The sequence below is a fragment of the Balaenoptera musculus genome, chromosome 6 (assembly GCF_009873245.2).
Source record: "Balaenoptera musculus isolate JJ_BM4_2016_0621 chromosome 6, mBalMus1.pri.v3, whole genome shotgun sequence".
Lineage (NCBI taxonomy): Eukaryota > Metazoa > Chordata > Mammalia > Artiodactyla > Balaenopteridae > Balaenoptera > Balaenoptera musculus.
The window spans coordinates 72,606,888-72,625,570 of NC_045790.1; the positions used below are offsets into that span (position 1 = coordinate 72,606,888).

At 41.3% G+C, this 18,683-nt stretch overlaps 1 protein-coding gene across 1 annotated transcript; it reads right to left on the reverse strand.

Annotated features, from left to right (window-relative positions):
• Positions 1-8,434: 8,434 nt before the first annotated feature.
• Positions 8,435-16,142, reverse strand: RFK (riboflavin kinase). Its single transcript, XM_036856497.1, has 4 exons — positions 15,714-16,142; positions 14,634-14,785; positions 12,338-12,440; positions 8,435-11,563 (listed from the first exon to the last, which is right to left on the reverse strand). The coding sequence occupies exons 1-4, from the start codon at positions 15,793-15,795 to the stop codon at positions 11,433-11,435; spliced, it is 468 nt and encodes a 155-aa protein (XP_036712392.1). The 5' UTR covers positions 15,796-16,142; the 3' UTR covers positions 8,435-11,432.
• Positions 16,143-18,683: the final 2,541 nt, after the last annotated feature.

Consider the following 18,683-nt stretch of genomic DNA (forward strand, 5'->3'; position numbering starts at 1 on the left):
TTCCATCATATTCTAATTTAGTTTTTTTTTTTTTGAAGCTTACTATCATCAATTTGATTTCATAATGCATAGCTTAAAAAACTCTGGGTTAGGGAAAAAAATCAGGCTTACCTGGCTGACCCTGGGCTTGCTGTGCTGTGCTTAAAGCCGATTCTCTGAATTTTCTCTACTGGGGCAATTAAATTGCAATGACTCTGGTGCATCCAAGCCCCCTTTAGGCCCCTTAGACCCTGAATTTCTGGAAACCCTTCCTCTGCCCATCTTCTGCTCTATGTCACCGCTCCAGCCTGCCATCTTGGGTGGAGTCTCTTTCAGATTTGGCTCTGGCCATATCTTCATTTCTTGTCCGTGGGAAGCATGCACCTTTGCCCCTTTCCCTGTCCCCTCCGAGGATGACAGTGCCACCTTCTCTCTGCTCTGTTGTCTAAGGCCAATCCAGCTACAGCTTCTCATACAATTCTTATGTCCCACCTCCCAACTAAGGGCACACAAGCTCTCTGTTGGATACACTTGAAGGGGACACAGACAGAGTACACTGCTATTTATCTCCAAAGGATCTCTCCCTCCTCTCTCTTCAACTCCACCCCTATAAGCAGAGGGGTGTGGTGGGCAGAACAGTTTCACATTCTCTTAGCATGACCTGGATTTCCTAGGATTTAATATTGGAATATGGGGGATTTTGTATCATCTTTTACAGAGATTTTTTCCCCTTGGCAGGCTCTTCCAAAAGTATGAAGAAAAGAAAGTCCTCATGTTCACATCATTTTACAGATGAATGGGCTACAGGTAAGTGGAGGGAAAGGGAAGAGAATAAGCAAAGGCTTGGAGTCTGGAATAAGCAATCAGAGTTTAGGGATTACTAGGGAACGTGAGCTTGCTGTGGAGGGTCCATTTATGATGGGACTTTACAGGGAGCAAGAGATGGATGTCAATGGAATCACAACAAGTGGCCCAAGGAGCTTGCCAGGGCCTTAGGCCCTAATGCTAGGCACCCTCCTCTGACATTAGTTGACTCTCCTGGTCCAGTCTGTGAACTGGATCCTTGGCACTTCTCAGTTCCTCCAGACTCAGAGACCTTGTTCCTGTCCACAGCATGCCAAGTTGATTAAGACTTATATGTTTGTGAACTTTCTGCCTTTTTACTACCTCAACTAAAAGTTTGATCTCAGCTTTGCTAACTCTATCCTGTGCCTAAAACACTCCAGCTAGTAGAGACAAGAGCCAAGCAAAGGGTAAGCTGCCATGTCCTGCAAAAGCTGCTAATCGGTGGGCCTGGGGATTGTCCTCACTCACTACGCCACCATCCATAGCTCCCAGGGTCCCATATACACAACTCCTCCAGGGCTGGGAGGCTAAGCCTGAGTCTACTAAGATTGTTTCCCTCCTGTAACGGGTGAAGACCTGGATTCCACACTCAGCTCTGAAATTTTCTGCCAACACAGTTCAAGTCCGCCTGAGTTTACCTTTGACTTTCGGTTTCTTCATCTGAAGTGTAGTTACAATAACATCTAGCAGGATGTCTCAGACTTCTTGTGAGGAGCAATGAAGTGATGTGAATAAAGGCATATTGAATCTCCTACTGGTACGACCACTAAAATTTACCACTGGGAAGTATTCAATAGATGAAATGGAGAGAACGTAATCACTCCCATCTTGAATCTCTATAGTGAAACATGGGGACATATTCTTCTTTTGAATGTGTTCAATGTGTACCTAGTTATCTGTACTTGACTTTTAATATTGTATTCTTACAAAGAACATGATCTCCTTCGTGTAGTTAAGCTGTTTTGGTGATATTTCATATTAGCTATTCCTTTGCAAGACTGTGTAAAAAGGCATGAAGAAAATACTTTCAAAAGGGGCAGAGAATCCAAGATAACACTTCCTTCCGTCCTCTAAATCTTCAGAAAAGTACTCAAACTAAATCAATAGGAAACAGCAGAGAACAGGTCTAGCTGGTCAGGCGAAGAGCCAGGGAAAATCCTGCTTTTGAAATATGGCAGAAATCTCAGAATATTATAGTATTACGGCTTGTCAGGTTCAGGAGATAGATTTGCAAACAAAACAAAACACTTCATTTGACAGAAATACAGTTGTGGATGGGGAGCCTTTAATTCATTTGAAATACAAGCAAATTTGTAAGCAAAACAACTCCCTGGGCAACAGTAGAAAATATTTTGAAGGCTCAGAGAGGCCTAAAAGGACCCTGAGATTAACCTGGAATTCCTATGAGTGACTCATAAATAGTTAGAAGCAGGTATTTGTTTACATGGAGCCAAGAAGAACCCACACCCCAGAATCCTCTCGAAGCCCCAGAGGGAGTGACTCTTCTAGGATTTATATCCATCTGCTTCCAGAAAAGTGCTTGCAGTGCGTCTTTTATGTATACAAATGAAATTGTTGACATGGAAATAGAGGACGTGAACCCTGAGGGAGGAGGACATAAGTAGGTTAATCAATCCAAGCAGAAATTTAAGTATTTCTTAGCAGTGGAGGCCTTTAATCAAACGTAGTCTTCACCAGACAGTTAAGAGTGCTGCCTTAAAGTAAGGAGGGTGTGAAGGGGCAGAGGTCCTCTTGGCTGCCCATTGCCCATGGCACTTCTATGAGGCTCTACAGCAGTTTGGAGAACATTTTGAAAATCAGGGTTCTAGATGATTATAGCTACTGTGATTGAACATTAGCCCTGAGCTTCCAGCAAATCAAGATAAAAAGGGAGATACTATGGATCACTTTTTCTTCCTTCAGTAAAAGAAAACCAAAGGTTCTATCAGTCTCTCTGGAACATTCTAACTTAATATAAGGCATGCTTTATGGAGTGGCTGAGGGAGTGGATGGATAGCGTATACTCAGAAGCTCATAATTTCCTTCAGAATTAGGTAATGGTAGTGGATATTTGTCTTCTTTTTTTTTTTAATGCCCAGTTTCGGAACCCCTTCCTTATGTTTAGGGAATTTATTTCCCACTGCATGAACTTTGATAGAAAAGCTTCTCTCAAAGAAGCTGAAATAGCCAGGTACTCAGCCCCTCTTGCAGCTAACACATGGGCATGTGACCGAAGCTTGGCCAATCAGATGCTAATCATATAAAGATTCATTTCCAGGGCAACAGGGCCAGCCAGCAGTGTGAAGGACATAGTTCTGCTGGAGTTTGATGGGAATTTGGGGCCTCCCTACTCAGCAGCAGTGGCACTGCCCTCGATGAACTAGCTCTGTGCAGTCATTCTGGCTCTGGTTCGAGGTCCCCTTTGCTCAGAGTTCCCCTTTTCTCACCCAGTTGCCAGCTTTCCCACCTATCCCGTGAGCAACCCATCATTCTTCCAGTAAATTCCTTTCTAGCCTAAATCAGCCAGAAACCATTTGTTACTTGCAAACAGATTCCCAGCTGAAATGGTAACTATGAGGCTTAGGTCTGCTATGGGAAATACAAAAGATGATACAGTGCAGTTGTGTTCAACTTAAGAAAATTCAGCTATATAGGTTCGTTGGACAAGAGCATGAGAGAGAAAAGTAAGATTCTTTTATTTGCTCAGTTATCCTTGCTTGTTCAAATTCAACCAAGGCCCCTACTAGCCCAGAATAAGGAGGCCATGGCCAAAATGCAAAGAGACACAGAAGAATTAAATCTTAGGTTTGAGTTACAAAAGACCCAGGTTTTAGCAACTTAAAGGTAAGAAGTTTTCTTGGATTTCCCTGGCGGTCCAGTGGTTAAGACCCTGCGCTTCCACTGCAGGGGGCATGGGTTGGATCCCTGGTAGGGGAACTAAGATCTCGCATGGCACACAGCCAAAAAAAAAAAAAAAGTTTCATGGGTCTTTTTGACTTCTGTATCTGCCTTTTGGCCATGCTTGCTGACTTTACAACCTAACCCCTTCCTAAGATGAGGCTCCACTATACACAGCAGTAGTGAGCACTCAAGACTCTCAACTATACAGGCACTGGCAACCACCCCTTTCCTACGTACCCCTCAGCAGCTCTGCTCACCCCATTGTCCAGGGTAACCCAGGGAACTAGTGTTGGTTTACAGCATTGACCTTAAGAAATTCTATTAAGACCAGTACCCTGGAGGCATTTCATATCTAGTTCCAAAGAGAAATATTACAAACATTTATAGATGATGCCTTTGTATCTTCTTCACTCCCAGTTCAACTGCTCACACCTGTTTCCATTAGAGAGAGAAAAGAGGAGAAGAGAGGGGGGAAGACGGGGGTGGCGGGGGAGCATGAAAGAGAGGGAAAGGTAGAAGAGGAGAGGGAAGGAAGAGGTCACCTACTTTATTTCACATCAGGGTTCCTGTATTAGTCTGTTCAGGCTACTATAAAAAAAATACCATAGATTGCATGACTTAGAAACAACAGAAATTTATTTCTCACAGTTCTGGAGGCTGGAAGTCTGAGATCACGGAGCCAGCATGGTCCAGTTCTGATGAGAGCCCTCGTCCAGGTTGCAAGACTGCCAACTTCTCATTATACCCTCAAGTAGTGGAAAGAAAGTGAGAGAGCTCGCTGGGGTCCTTTTATAAGGGCACTAATCCCATTGATGACGGCTCCACTCTCATGACCTAATTACCTCCCAAAGGCTCCACCTGCTAATATATTGGGTGTTAGGACTTCAACATATCAATTTGGCGGGGACAAAAAATTTAGTTCCTATCCAGTGTTGGCATCTTGTGATCACCTACTCCTCACAACTAGAAGAGTAAACATTTAAAATTCACCAGGACACTCCAGATTTGAAGATACCAATACCACTTTAAACCCATAACTATCTTCCTTCAGTGTTAACACCTGTGCTTCAAAATTGTGTGCACATGAATTACATAAAACCTGCATAGCAATTGGAAAAAAGAAGGTTACTATTTCTCTATGTGCTAATAAAGATTGAAAAAAAGAGCTCTTTTCACTCAGGAGTTGGCAAACTGTGGGCCTATGGGCCAAATCCAACCTCCTGCCTTACTAAATAAAAACTTGAAACATAGCCGTGCCCATTCATTTACATATTGTCCATGGTTGCTTTTTCGATATGGCAAAGCCTTAAGAATTTTCTGTCTGGCCCTTTACAAAAGTTTGTCAACCTGCTCTGGCTGACAGGGAAAGCCCGAAGTGTGGTCTGTGACTGCTACTGGCCTATGAACTGTCTCTTACTGAAATTGACAGTATTTAGAATACCTTACAGCATTTTGACATTGTCAAGACATCCAAGTGTGTGACTATTTTTCTAGTAATTTTTATTGTATTTTTTTAAGTATCAGTTCATGAAGGATTAGAAATAAAACATTCAGGAAGTCACAATTTTTTTGTGAGAAAAATATAAGTTAATATCTATCATAATGACTGTAACGAGCCCTTAATAGATAACAAAACTCAGTCCTCGAGGCTTAATCCATGGCATAGATTTTGCCTCGGAGAATAAAATGGAGCTAAGGAAGGCAGAGCCAGGTTTAAAAATTATTTGGCCCACAAGCTGGGTCCCCAGTGAAGCTTTCTCTAATTCTGTTGCTGTATTAAGGTCCCAATACCCAAGATATATTTTTTTCTAATTAATGCACAATTATATACAGAGCACTTTCTATACATAGGTGCTGGAGGAATTAAAATACAGTTCAAGGCTTCCAGAAGTTTACACTCTAGGTGAAAGAGCTTAAGGCGATTACAAACATATGAGACACTGGAGTTTGTGGGAGGCTGCTATAAAGAGACTATTGTGGGGACTTCCCTTGTGGTCCAGTGGGTAAGACTCCACGCTGCCGATGCAGGGGGCCCGGGTTCGATACCTCGTCGGGGAGCTAGATCCTGCATGCATGCCGCAACTAAGAAGTCCACACGCCGAAACTAAGACCCAATGCAGCCAAAATAAATAAATAAATAAATATTTTTTTTTAAAAAAGAGAGACTATTGTCGGTTGGTATATGAATTCATATATTCATGAATGCCATTCAGATATATCCATCTCCCTTCTGTTAAATGCCCTTCAACCTAACTTAAGAATGCAGTCCATTGAGAACTCTAAGGGAAGGTGACTGTGTACAGGACCGTGATCAGGAGAGCTGAGCAGAGATGCCAAATGCCAGACAGCTCACTCCCTTTCCAAGGGGCTGGCTTCCACATGCCGGCAGGTAAACCTGGAGTGGGGGTGTGGGGGCGTGAGCTTGAGACTTAAAATGCTTATAAAGGAAATAATGGCTGAAAATAAATGAGAAATTAGAAAAAGAGCAAACTAAGTAGAAGAAAAGAGTATCATACGCACAGCATCCGCAAAGCTGAGAAACAATTTGAACTATATGTTAGCTCTATTTTCATGAAATGTGGTCCACGCGTTTTCAGATAAAGTACCTCAAAATTAAAGCAATTGGTCCAATTGTTAATCTGAAAAAAAGCACAGTAAATATATTATTTCCCCTGTATTTCTTTTTTTTTTTTTTTTTTGGATCTTCTATAGTTGGATTGTCTAATACAATAGTCACTAGGCATATGTGGCTATTTAAAGTAATTATTGGAGAGTGAAGAAATGGAACATTATCACGATAGCAGAAAGTTCTATTGAACAGCATGCTTTATAATGTGTGCATTACTTTTTCCAGATTACTAGTTGAACTCACTGAATTTAGAGGTACTTTATTCAAAAAGGTGTTTGTAAATTGAAGAAAAACATACTGAGCATGTAATTTGAAAATATAATACATTGTTTAAAAATGTTTATCCTGGGACTTTCCTGGTGGCACATTGGTTAAGAATCCGCCTGCCAATGCAGGGGACATAGGTTCAAGCCCTGGTCCGGGAAGATCCCACATGCCGTGGAGCAACTAAGCCCGTGTGCCACAACTACTGAGCCCGTGAGCCACAACTACTGAAGCCTGCGTGTCTAGAGCCCATGCTACGTAACATGAGAAGCCACTGCAATGAGAAGCCCTCACACCACCACGAAGAGTAGCCCCTGCTCACCCCAACTAGAGAAAGCCCGTGCACAGCAATGAAGACCCAACGCAGCCATAAATAAATAAATAAATAAATTTATTAAAAAACAAAAAGTTTGTCCTAAGTTTCACAACTTTTTAACACCCTCCAAATACATAATTAACTTTCTAAAGGCTAATTTTTATTTTCATCAGGATATACCTGCACATAGTTTAAGGAATCAAATTATTTAACAAGACATAGTAAGTAAAAGAAATATTAATTTGTTTGCTCCCATCACATCCCATTTCCCATTCCTTAGAAGCAAGCAATTTCAACCCTTTGAGTTATTTAATGTGTCTTCTCCCTATCTCTAAGGGAGATGCTTATACTGCTGCTTCCTATGTTTTCAGGTTAGGTATCTACCTATTCATTTCCCACTAACGGAAGATGAGCATTTCTTTCCCAAACTCTTCCCATCACTGCCCCTGCACACTTCCCTCCTCCTCATCCTTCCAATAAATGTATTTTGCTTCATAAAAATTCAGTGCTGTAATTCTTGACTGTGTAAATGACATTCACAGTCAAGCTATACAGAACATCATTTGCCTTATTTGAATGTGTACAAGTAGGTATAAAGCTTGATGAATTTTCACAAGCGAGCACATTATGCAACCATCACCCAGATCTAGAAACAGGACAGTGAGACGGAAGCACCCAACAGCCTTCATAATCCTCCTGTCACCCCTGTCCTCAAGAACCACTCTGACCATTTTTGCTATAGTTTTGCCTGTTCTTACAATTTATATAGAATCACAGTGTGTACTCATTTTTTTAAAATTTATTTTATTTTATTTATTTTTGGCTGCGTTGGGTCTTCATTGCTGTGCGTGGGCTTTTCTCTGGTTGTAGTGAGCGGGGGCTACTCTTCGTTGTGGTGCACGGACTTCTCATTGTGGTGGCTTCTCTTGTTGCAGAGCACTGGCTCTAAGCGTGCAGGCTTCAGTAGTTGTGGCTCGCAGGCTCAGTAGTTATGATGCATGGGCTTAGCTGCTCCGTGTCATGTGGGATCTTCCCGGACCCGTGTCCCCTGCATTGGCAGGCGGAGTCTTAACCACTGTGCTACCAGGGAAGCCCAGTGTGTACTCATTTTTGTCTGGCTTTTTTGCTATTCTTTTTCTAGCTTGAGATCAAAGCTTAGATTATTGATCTTTCTTTTCTATGTATTTAAAGCTATAATTCTTGATAGCATTAGTTATATCCTATAAATTTTTGCATGTTGCATATTATCATTCATTTCAACATAGCTTTCCATTGTGATATTTTTGTATTTTAAAAATACTGATTTTTCTCCATCATGTTGTGATATGTTCCTTATACCAATCCTTAGAAATCTGTTGAGACATTTTATATATCCTGGACAACAGCTGCAGTTGAGGTCATCACCTGATTAGCTGATAATACAGTCATTTCCCAAGATCCATTAAGTTTCTGTACAGTCTGAACAGATGTTAGGAGCCTTTACCCTGAATCTTTCTGTATTTTTTTTTTTTTTTTGCTTGTTTTCTTTCTGTATTTTTAATGACGGCACTTGGCAATTTCCCCAGAGATGTAGTACTGACTTGCTTTACTATTCTGGCTTCTACTTGGCCCTTGTTTCAGTCAGGGAACCAAAGTGGGGATTCCGTCAGTTGTCAGGTATGTCTATCCCAAATACACACTCAGGAACAGGGAAAGTAAGCACAGGGGCAAGTCCAAGAACTGAGCTGCCTCTGACACAAGCTAGGGCTCAACGTCCATGTATGACTTGACCCAAAAGGAAGCCAACTGTCAAAGAAGTGTTAAGTCACAGCCACATTACAAAAAGCATGGGAAGCGAATTTGGAGTGAATAGACAATAGGTTTATGAGAGCACAGTCACAGACTGTCAGATCTCACAGCTCACCAACTGTGTCTAACCTGTACTTATCCTGTCCACTGAGCTTTAAATTTCAATTATTTTTTCATCAATATAAATTCTATTTTGACAATTCGTAAATCTGCCCAATTTTTTATAGAACCTTGTTACTTTCCCATTTTTGACACTTATTTCTTTACACATATTATACAGTGATTTCAAGTTCTCTATCTGATAATCCCCATATCCGTCATCTTTGTAGAGCTTATTCTGTAATTTGTTTCTGCTAACTCTTGCTTATGATGGCATCTCTTTCTATAGGGTAGATTTATTTCCTAGCTCAGTCCCAGAAGGTCAGATTGGTTCTCCTCTATCAGCCTCCATCCATTTTCCAGGTAAGAAGAGAACAGGAAAAGGCTAGCACTTTCACCAGGGAAGCAGAACTGTCCTCATAAACTCCAAGTAGACTTCTGCTTACATCTCCCTGATCAGAACCGTGTTACAGCCCTAATTGCTAGGCTTTAAGCCTCCATAATTGACAGCACTGGTGATGAAGTGTTGAAAGAGCCACTGTGAGCTTCTCCATGTAGTAGAGAGAGGCAAGAGTCCCAAGTCACTGCGAGGGGGTTGGTGGCACAAGTCATGAGGGTTACAAAACGCTGTTTTGGAGCAGGGGTTATGGAAGGGTACTCAGACCTAACCTACAAGGACGGAAAAGGCAAGGCCTCTGTTTGCAGAACCACTGCTGCTGGCCAGGTTCTCCCTGTAGCTGCTGCCTGTAACTCACTATTCAGGGCCTCTAACACACCTTACAGTAACCAGTAACCATCAACCAACAAATCAGGAATTTATATAGACAAAGCAAAAGATTCAAACTGACACAAAAAAAGAAGAAACATCACTTGGTCAAGATTTACTTCAGGGCCTGAAAACACTGACTAATCGAAAATGGCCCTACTGCAATTTCTTATAATATATAAATACTTTATATATATATAACTTAAAAAAATGTAGACACTATTAACTAACTCCTAAACCACATACTATAGGCTTTTCAAAAGCAATAGTTATTTAACAAAATGTAAGGTGACAATATCAAAGAATTTTCACACTTAATGAGGACACAATCAGTCACAAGCTACTCAAACACAAATCTTTTTTACACTTTCCATGTTTTTAACTTTGTTTCATAGAACCACTGATAATTGAGGCTTCTTTCAAGTACAGGATTTCTAACATTAAATTACATTTTCTAAGTATTTCTTTAAAGAAGAAATGAAAAAGACATATACTACATTGTTTGCCATAAATTCATACACCAAAAAGTCAAAACAATCCAACTGAATTTATTCCTGCTTCCCCCTTCTCCAACATTAGTTCTTCTAAATACTATATAAACAGTTTTGTTAAAATCAGTTCTCATTTATGCAGATTAGGGGAAAATGGTTTTATAATGAGTTATCTTTAAAATTATCTTCTAGATAGCACTCTTTAGCCTTAAATTACATTGTGCACACACAACTACAACAGTCTGCATTTGCTCAGGAACATATAGTCACATTAAAAACAAATAACTTTGTATTTCATAGTTTAGTTGGCTCTTAAATAGTTTCCCTGTGGGGGGGGGGCGGGGAACAAGTATTTTGTGTTGTTTAAGAAACTGGTATATATAAATGAAATGCTAGGTGTTCGTTTAAACTTTGAGGAAACCTACAGATGAACATTTGGGTATTTTTTCTAAAATGCAAGAGACATGCACTTAATCACTGTTCATATAGTGAAGCGATGGGATGGCAGATACAGACGCAGATGAAACTCTACATTTTGTAAATGTAAAGTTGGATATTCTAAATGGAAGAACTGACACTGACAACTGTTTACAGGAAACAAAGGTTAAGAAAAATGTTGAAGAATATCTACTCTTAAAAAGAGAGAAGTGTTATACAACACAAAAATGAGAACTAGAGATTCGAAAAACACTCATTTTACTGTTTTAAAAGAAAAACAAAAAAATAATAGGGAGAGAGTCTAGACCAATTAGAACTGAGGCAGCTGTAACAAAAATGGAACACAGTACAATGATTTGAGCCCTTAAAGGAAATGACTAACTAAAATGAAATTTCACAAGTCTTCATGTCTATAATAATATATAAATGCACACAATATCAAAAATACGAAGTCTGGATTTTTTCCCCTTAGGTTTGTAATAAACTGTCAAACCTCCGCTTAATATAGTTACTTTTATGAGCCTTCTGATTAGCAGAGCATGCTATACAGGTACATGCATGCTAGAATTTTACCATGAGAATTATAGTTCTCATCTCAAACTAGTGACTAGCCTGTTACCCATATTTATATATATTCCATTTCCATTATAAAACACTTAAGACCTTTCTAGTAGTACATTTTAATCAACATATTACATAAAAAAGAATCTTGATTTTTAAAATGAACCTTTTTAGTACTGTAACATGATGGGTTTAATTGAACAGTTGGAACATAATATGGTAACTACATTGTACTGTTTAATTCACAGCTGTAGGAAAATGTTTGATTTTTAAAATATAACCAAGATGAGACTGTAGAGTTATGAGCAGTAAAATAGTAGAAAACAGTGAATGAATAAATAAGATGCTTTTCCTTTAGTGGCCATTCATTACTTTGCTTTTAGGAACCTTGAAGAAATTGTCTTCTTTGAGTTTCAAATGTTCTGGTAAATCTAGTCGTTTCTTAGCTTCCTCAATATCACCTTGAATTGCTGAAATAAGTGACTCTGTGGAGAGAATATACCAGGTAAAGATAAGGAAAAACTGCTGCTGTGCTTTTTTACGACTCCTTTGTTCAGCTTCTCCTAAAATCTCATAGGCTGGCAGTGTTCCTGGCACAGGGTAGATGCCCAATAATGTTTGTTTCATCCTTTCTTCTAGACTTAAGTAAGTCAATAGTACACAAAAGATGTCCCTAATCTTCTTGCAATTATTTAGAGAAAGGCATTAGCAGAAAGGTACATGGCATATACTAAATGGAAGAAACAAATACTATCAATTCTCTTCAGTATTTACAGTTGTAAAAGAAACTCTACATTAGAACTGAAACTATCACACTACACTAAGATACTTGACATTTGTTTTAAATGTTCCGATTTACTGCTTCTTACACTTCAACTACCGCTAAGCATCCATTATTCATCACAGTATTAACTCTTACTTGTTCCTTAAAATATGAAAAGGAAATAAAGATTTCATTAACTTCATACTGTTGGAGAGAGAGCCAGCCTGCTGGGTTTGAATCTAGGCTCCATCACTTACTATGCTACCCCAAGCAAATTACTTAACCTCTCTGTGCCAATTTCCTCATCTGCAAAATCGGCAAAATAATTCCTCATGTGGGTGTTGTGGGGATAAAGTGAGTTGATTCATGTAAGGCTCTTAAAGCAGTGCCTGGCATATTAAATGCTCAAATATTATCTGTCTGGCCATGATTACTATTAGGAGAAGCAGCAGAAGTAACTGCAGTAATATTTAAGAAGATCTAAATAAGAACTTACCTAAAGAATCAAAGTTCTTTTCTGGTCTGAGGTAGCCGACAATGGCCACGTTGAGAATTTCCCCATAGAAGTCCTCTTTGAAAGTATGCATGATGTGAGTTTCCTACAGTCAAGAGATGTCAAAATTGAATTTATCTTTATCTTTATGGTGAGGTAATTTAAATGAAACAATCAACCCTCCTTAAAATTTTAAAGAGCAGTATTTCCTGAATTCTTCCATTACTCCTGTTCTTGACCTTATACCATTATAACTGAGTAAGGTAGATGCTATCCCACAAATCTGGTGTGATTTGCTGTTTTTAGAAAAAGCTAACATGCACCAAAGTAATTAAGGAGTCTTATCAAGGTGAAAAAACTGAGCAAATACAGCAGAGGGAAATGAGCAAAGAAACTCTTCTTCAAAAGATACCAGTCCAGGGGCTTCCCTGGTGGCGCAGTGGTTGAGAATCTGCCTGCCAATGCAGGGGACACGGGTTCGAGCCCTGGTCTGGGAAGATCCCACATGCCACGGAGCAACTAGGCCCGTGAGCCACAACTACTGAGCCTGCGCGTCTGGAGCCTGTGCTCCGCAACAAGAGAGGCCGCGATAGTGAGAGGCCCGCACACCGCAATGAAGAGTGGACCTCGCTTGCCGCAACTAGAGAAAGTCCTCGCACAGAAACGAAGACCCAGCACAGCCAAAAATAATAAATAAATTAATTTTAGAAAAAAAAAAAAAAAAAAAGATACCAGTCCATTGAATACCAGTCCATTAAAAAAAAAGGCAACACAGTGGAAGAAGACATTTGTCATACATAGTTCCAACAAAAGAATTGGATCCAGAATATATTAAGAACTTCTTTAAGTCAGTAAGACAGACAATCCAATTTTTTTAAAAGGGATAAAGACTTAAACAGGCACATAATGTATGTCTGTTATCAGCAAAAAAAAGGAAAAAGAAAAACTCTAAAAAGTATGAACCTCCTACCAATGGAAAACTGAGTTTCTCCTAACTATGGAAGGACCTCCAAGGCACTCCTTAACTGGCTCTACAGTAAGAGTTCTGTTATCTGAGTAGCTAATAAGGAAAAATTAGTCATGGGATAGCCTCCCCTCCCCTTCATCTCCTCTCTCATTCCAGAGAAAAATATTTTGCCTTCTTTCATCAATTATTTTCTTTATCTATTCCAACACACCCTAAATCCCGAAAAATAAGAGGAACACTGAGCACAATGTTAAGTAGTTCTGGGCCACTTCTATTGCTTATACCAGCACTTTTCTATAAACTCTTCAAAGAGGATGAAATTTAGATCAACTATAACCGTTTGTGCCACATACTTGAGCTGACCCAAAGATTCAGCCACATCTAGCAGATTAAGCACTTAAGCTGTGTAGGTCTTCTGTTCATAAGAACAGAAGAATTACGTATACCCTCAAAGGGGTTTAAAAAGAGGAAAAAAAGCATCACCTTGCAATTTTATCAGAAAGCACCATCCATGGCGTAAGCAGTTCTACCTTAACAGGGTGACCAAATAATTAAAGAGTAAATGACCTACATTAACTGGTGAACTCAACTTTATTTCACTTTTATTTCTAATAAAGGTAAACACATGGGCAGTTATAAAAATTAATTATTGTAGTTTTGGTTTGTGATTCCACTTTCTATTTTCTCCATGATTTAAAAGATAAATGCATAAAAATTTATTAATCTATGTTATTGGGTACACAATGATGTAATTTGTGAGTTTTGGTATACTATTAAGTTCATATAAATTCAAAATAGATTTTTATAACTTTAGGATGTTAAATGCAGTCCCCATGGTAACCACAAAGAAAATATCTATAGAAAATACACAAAAGGAAATAAGAAAGGGATCAAAATGTGTCACTACAAAAAAAAGTCAACAAAAAAGGCAGTAATGGAGAACTGACAAAAAAGCTATAAAGCATACAAAAAACAAAACAGCAAAACATCAGCAGTCTCTCCTTATCAGTAATTACTTTAAATGTAAATGGATTAAACTCTCCAATCAAAAGGCAGAGATTAGCAGAATGGTTCAAAAACACAAGATCCAACTATACCCCCTTTATAAGAGACTCACTTTAGATCCAAAGACACAAATAATCTTGAAAGTGAAAAGGATGGAAAAGTTATTCCATTCAAATAGTAACTAAACGCTTCACTTTTAAACCTGTCAAGTAAATTCTCATATTTGGATTATGTTGTGATCACCACTGATGAGTTCTATCTGTGTATTACTCTAAATCATCATCCCATTCTCTGTTTACAGAGTGAAATACAATTCTTAATTCTTACCATGGACTTTTTTGTATTCTTGTAGTATGGGTTCCATCCTATGCTCACCACCATCTTATGGACGTCTCCACTTCCAACACTGGCCCAACCATAATATATGCCAGTGGATACATCAGTTGGAAGATTATCTACTACTTGTTCAGGAAAGTTAGCTAAACAACATAAGAAAATACATTAAAATTTAGAGTTTCATATTCAATATTTAGAAAATTCACATGTAAGGCTAGCCTAAATCATTACCCTCAACAAGACTCCTAGGACTCTAACTACAATTATTAATCCCATCATTTCATACTCTGGCTAGGATTTCTTTCTCCTCTTCATACGGATTGGTTAGGGAAAAAGGTACCAGATTATGTATGTATAAGTTACCAGGTTATAGTAAGTGTACCAAAAAACGTAAACTCTCACATTAGAAGAAAACAAGTACATGAACAGCTAGGGTTTTTTTTAGCCCTGGTCCTTCTTAAGGAGGTTCAGCATCTCTTGAAAAGATTTCTATTTTCGAAATATACATGCCTAGGTCCCAAGCTCAAAGACTGCTTTAATAGGTCTAGGTGCAGCCCTGGAATGTATTTTTAAGGAAAAATTAAGCATACCTTCAGGTCCTGACTACTAAAACTAATTCAGACCAAAAAAGATACCTAGTTCTCATTCAACTGCCTGTGTCATCATTTGGACACAACCTACTAACGTATTTAAAGAACGAAAACCTTACAGCTGGCTTGAGAATTTAGCCTATCTGGCCCACATTACATTTCCTAAAGAGAAAGACGCGCGGCACGCTTGGCGGGTTTATCACGGCTGGATAGGGAGGCGGGAAACAGGGCTCCCGAAACTCAGCTCCGGCTTCCTGCCCTCACCACCCCCCAAGCCGGTGAGCTCGGAGCCACGGGCAAGGACGCGCTCCATCAGTCCGACCAAAGGTCCTCAGCCTCAACAAAGCGGGAGCGGGGAGGACGGAAACGTCACCTCTGCCCGTAGCCCCACCACCCGGCCCGGAGCCCCCCGGCTGACGTCCCCGCTCTCAGGTGACCCGGCCCAGCGTGGGTGGGGGACTCCGCGCCCTCCCGCGCTCACCTGTAGGGATGCCCAGCTGCTTGGAGCCGCGACCGAAGCCCCGCACCACCTGGCCGCGGCAGAAGTACGGCAGGTGCCTCATGACGCCGTCCGCTCGGGGTGCGGGGTGCGGGCTGCGGTCCAGTCCGCGCGTCCGGCGGAGCCGCCGTCGAGGCGGTGCCCGGACGCCCCGGACCAGCCGGGGGACACGGGCGAGAGCTCCGCAGGCCGGCCGGCCGGGCGAGCGCACGGGCGTACAACTGGCCGAGCGGCGCGGACGACACGCCACGGCGAGACGCTCACGCCACTGACCGAACAGAAGGCGCCGGGCGACTCAGACGCCTGGGCTCCGGAACGCCCCCGACCGCGGAAGTGCGGCTGTGGGCGGGGAGCGGAGCGGGCGCGCGCCGGCTTGGAAGGGCCCCACAGCCCACTGAGCGCCACGGGCCTACGCACTCTGCCCAGGCCGAGCGCCCCGGCGCTCGTACGGCTTCCGTAGCCCCGCCCCCAACGTAGCCCCGCCCCCAACGTAGCCCCGCTCCCAACGTAGCCCCGCTCCCAACGTAGCCCCGCCCCCAGCCGTAGCCTGGGAGGTGTCGGTTCTCTTTTCTTTGGTATCTCTCTCTTCCCGGGCGGTGGGAACCGAGGCGGCGATACGTTTTTCAGCCTGGGGCCTGTGAAAGCACTGTCCTCATTCTCAGCCACTTCGAAGTGTTTCTTTCCCCTTTTTCCTTTTCATTATGATCCTGATGCCGAGGAGAGACGTTCTTTAGCTCCTTGACAACTGCTAGGTTGCTCGTCATTCATCACTCATTCGCTTTCTAAAGATTAAACCTCCAAAATTCCACCTCTTCATAGAAGCTTTTCACGACTAGCTACGGGAAGTGGACCTCCTCTCCCCCAGACCACTTGACCATGGTCTGAAGTTGTATCAGTATGTAAGCTCCAGGGGAGCGGGTCCTGGTCTGTAACGCTGCAATCCCAGTGACTAGTGGAAGGTTACAGTGATGCAATTTTTTTGAGCAGGGAAGCGGCTGCCTACCCTCCCTCTATCTTACGGCCTCCCTGAGAACTTAATAAACTTGATGTAAGACTTGATCTCTACTGCAATGCAAATTCGTGGGCCTTCTGACCCTGCAAACTGTGAACATTACCTCGGGAAATAGTTCCAGGGTCACTCACAAGATATATCCTCTTGTCTTGTTCTTGAGAAAGAAGTTTTTTTTTTTTTTTTTTTTTGAGAAAGAAGTTTTAATTCTTCTCTTTTGCCTTTCTCTACAAATGTGTGTGAAATTCTGTCCAGCCTTTGCAGTCATTATCCTTTTACCTTAACTCTGATGGTGCTTACCCAGTGTTCAAATTATGTTCTCTCTCTATTGGTACCAAAGGGCAACTTGAGAAATGGAATATTTCCAGTCATATCGGTAAACAAAGGATGTCACAGTCATTAGCGATGTAGCCCTCCAGTATGAGCTGGTGAGCCCTGAGGAAACTCAGGATGTGAAAACACAGGATACTGGCCCCAGATACCTCAGGTGCACATCAAAGGAATGATTTCAATGAGCCCAGACTCTTGCATCTTCCCATACATAGAAAGATACTAAATTCCTTAACTTGGGATACCTGGTTTTCTTTAATTAACAATAATCTTTTGACGTTTGGACTACCTGCCCTTTGTTGCAAAACTTCTATATAACCTGGCTCTCCCCTTGCCTCCTCTGAGCTGTTCTCTCAGGGTTACTTGAGATGCTGCCTCCCAGGCTTGAAGTCCTAAAAATTCCTGCTGAATAAAACATAACTCTCAACTTTTAGGTTGGGGGTAATTTTTTAGTTGGCAGGGTCTTTGTTGGTAAGACTGTGTTATTTCCCTAATATTAGTATAGCGCCTGGCTTATAGCAAACTCTCCGAAAGTATCTGCAGAAAGAATGAATCGAGCCCAGCATGCGCCAAGCACAATGCAAGGTGCTGGGGGAACAAAGGTGTCTGAGACAGAGTCTTGGCCCTCAGGAGACTCAGCTTAGTGGGGGAGACCTATTGGGAAGCCTGATAGCATAGCATTCTATGCTATAAATAGGCCAATGAAGTCCGGACAAAGTGCTTGGAAAGCTGCTAGAGGGAGCAGTCCTCAATAAAAGGCATTTTGTATAGCTAATGGTTAAGTGCACAGGTGCTAGAGCTAGATAAGCCAGGGTTTGATTGCAGGCCTTGCCTCATTTAATTACTGGGTGATCTTGGGCAAAGTACCCTGTCTGAATCTGTGTCCTGATGAACTAAATGGGCACACCAATAATTTTGTGGGGTTTGAGTGAGATAGTGTATCTACTGCATTTAACAAATTGCTTGGCCTGTTGTAAAAAGTTCAGTAGCAGCAGCAACAGCAGGAGCATCCTTAGCCATGATACACCAAATAAAACCCTGGAGATGAGAGCCTGGGAAAGCATACGTGATGGGTCTACTCCTCCAACATTACAAGGAGGTGTGACAATTAAATGAGGTAAAATAATTAAATGGGTCATGGGGGACAAATGAGGAGTGGTCTTAAGAATTAAATGAGATGATAATAAGTACTTCACACACTCATGTAATCCTCATTATCAGCTTTGGAGGAAAGCATTAAACCCAATTTATAGAGGGAAAGGGAGACTTGGAGAATTTCTAAGATGGAGCATTTGGGCTCCAGTTTTTTTTAACTGCGTTGACATGTCAATTACCATGCATAAACACTGTGTAGTCAGTGCAGGATATGAAAGGCAGAAGCCTGACTCTTTTCCACTGCTGCTCAATAGCCCTCAATGGCTCCCTTGGTACTACAGAATAAAATAGCCCTCCAAGGGTCCCCTTCAATTTGCCATTCTGGGTTTTATCTCTAAGGACTCCCCTCAAGTACTTTATATACTAATCTAATCAGACCCCCACCCCCCTACCCTGATCTCCGAGAGGCAGCAGTGGGTGGTGGCGTGAAGCGAGTTCTTAATTCCCTGCCCAGGAAT

Bases quoted from the DNA above. Each gene is read 5' to 3' on its own strand.
- RFK (XM_036856497.1), bottom strand. From the start codon at position 15,795: ATGAGGCACCTGCCGTACTTCTGCCGCGGCCAGGTGGTGCGGGGCTTC. The intron at 14,786-15,713 runs GTGAGCGCGGGA...TATGTTGTTTAG, and splicing joins GCAGCTGGGCATCCCTACAG to CTAACTTTCCTGAACAAGTA. The intron at 12,441-14,633 runs GTAAGAATTAAG...TCTTGACTGTAG, and splicing joins AGAATACAAAAAAGTCCATG to GAAACTCACATCATGCATAC.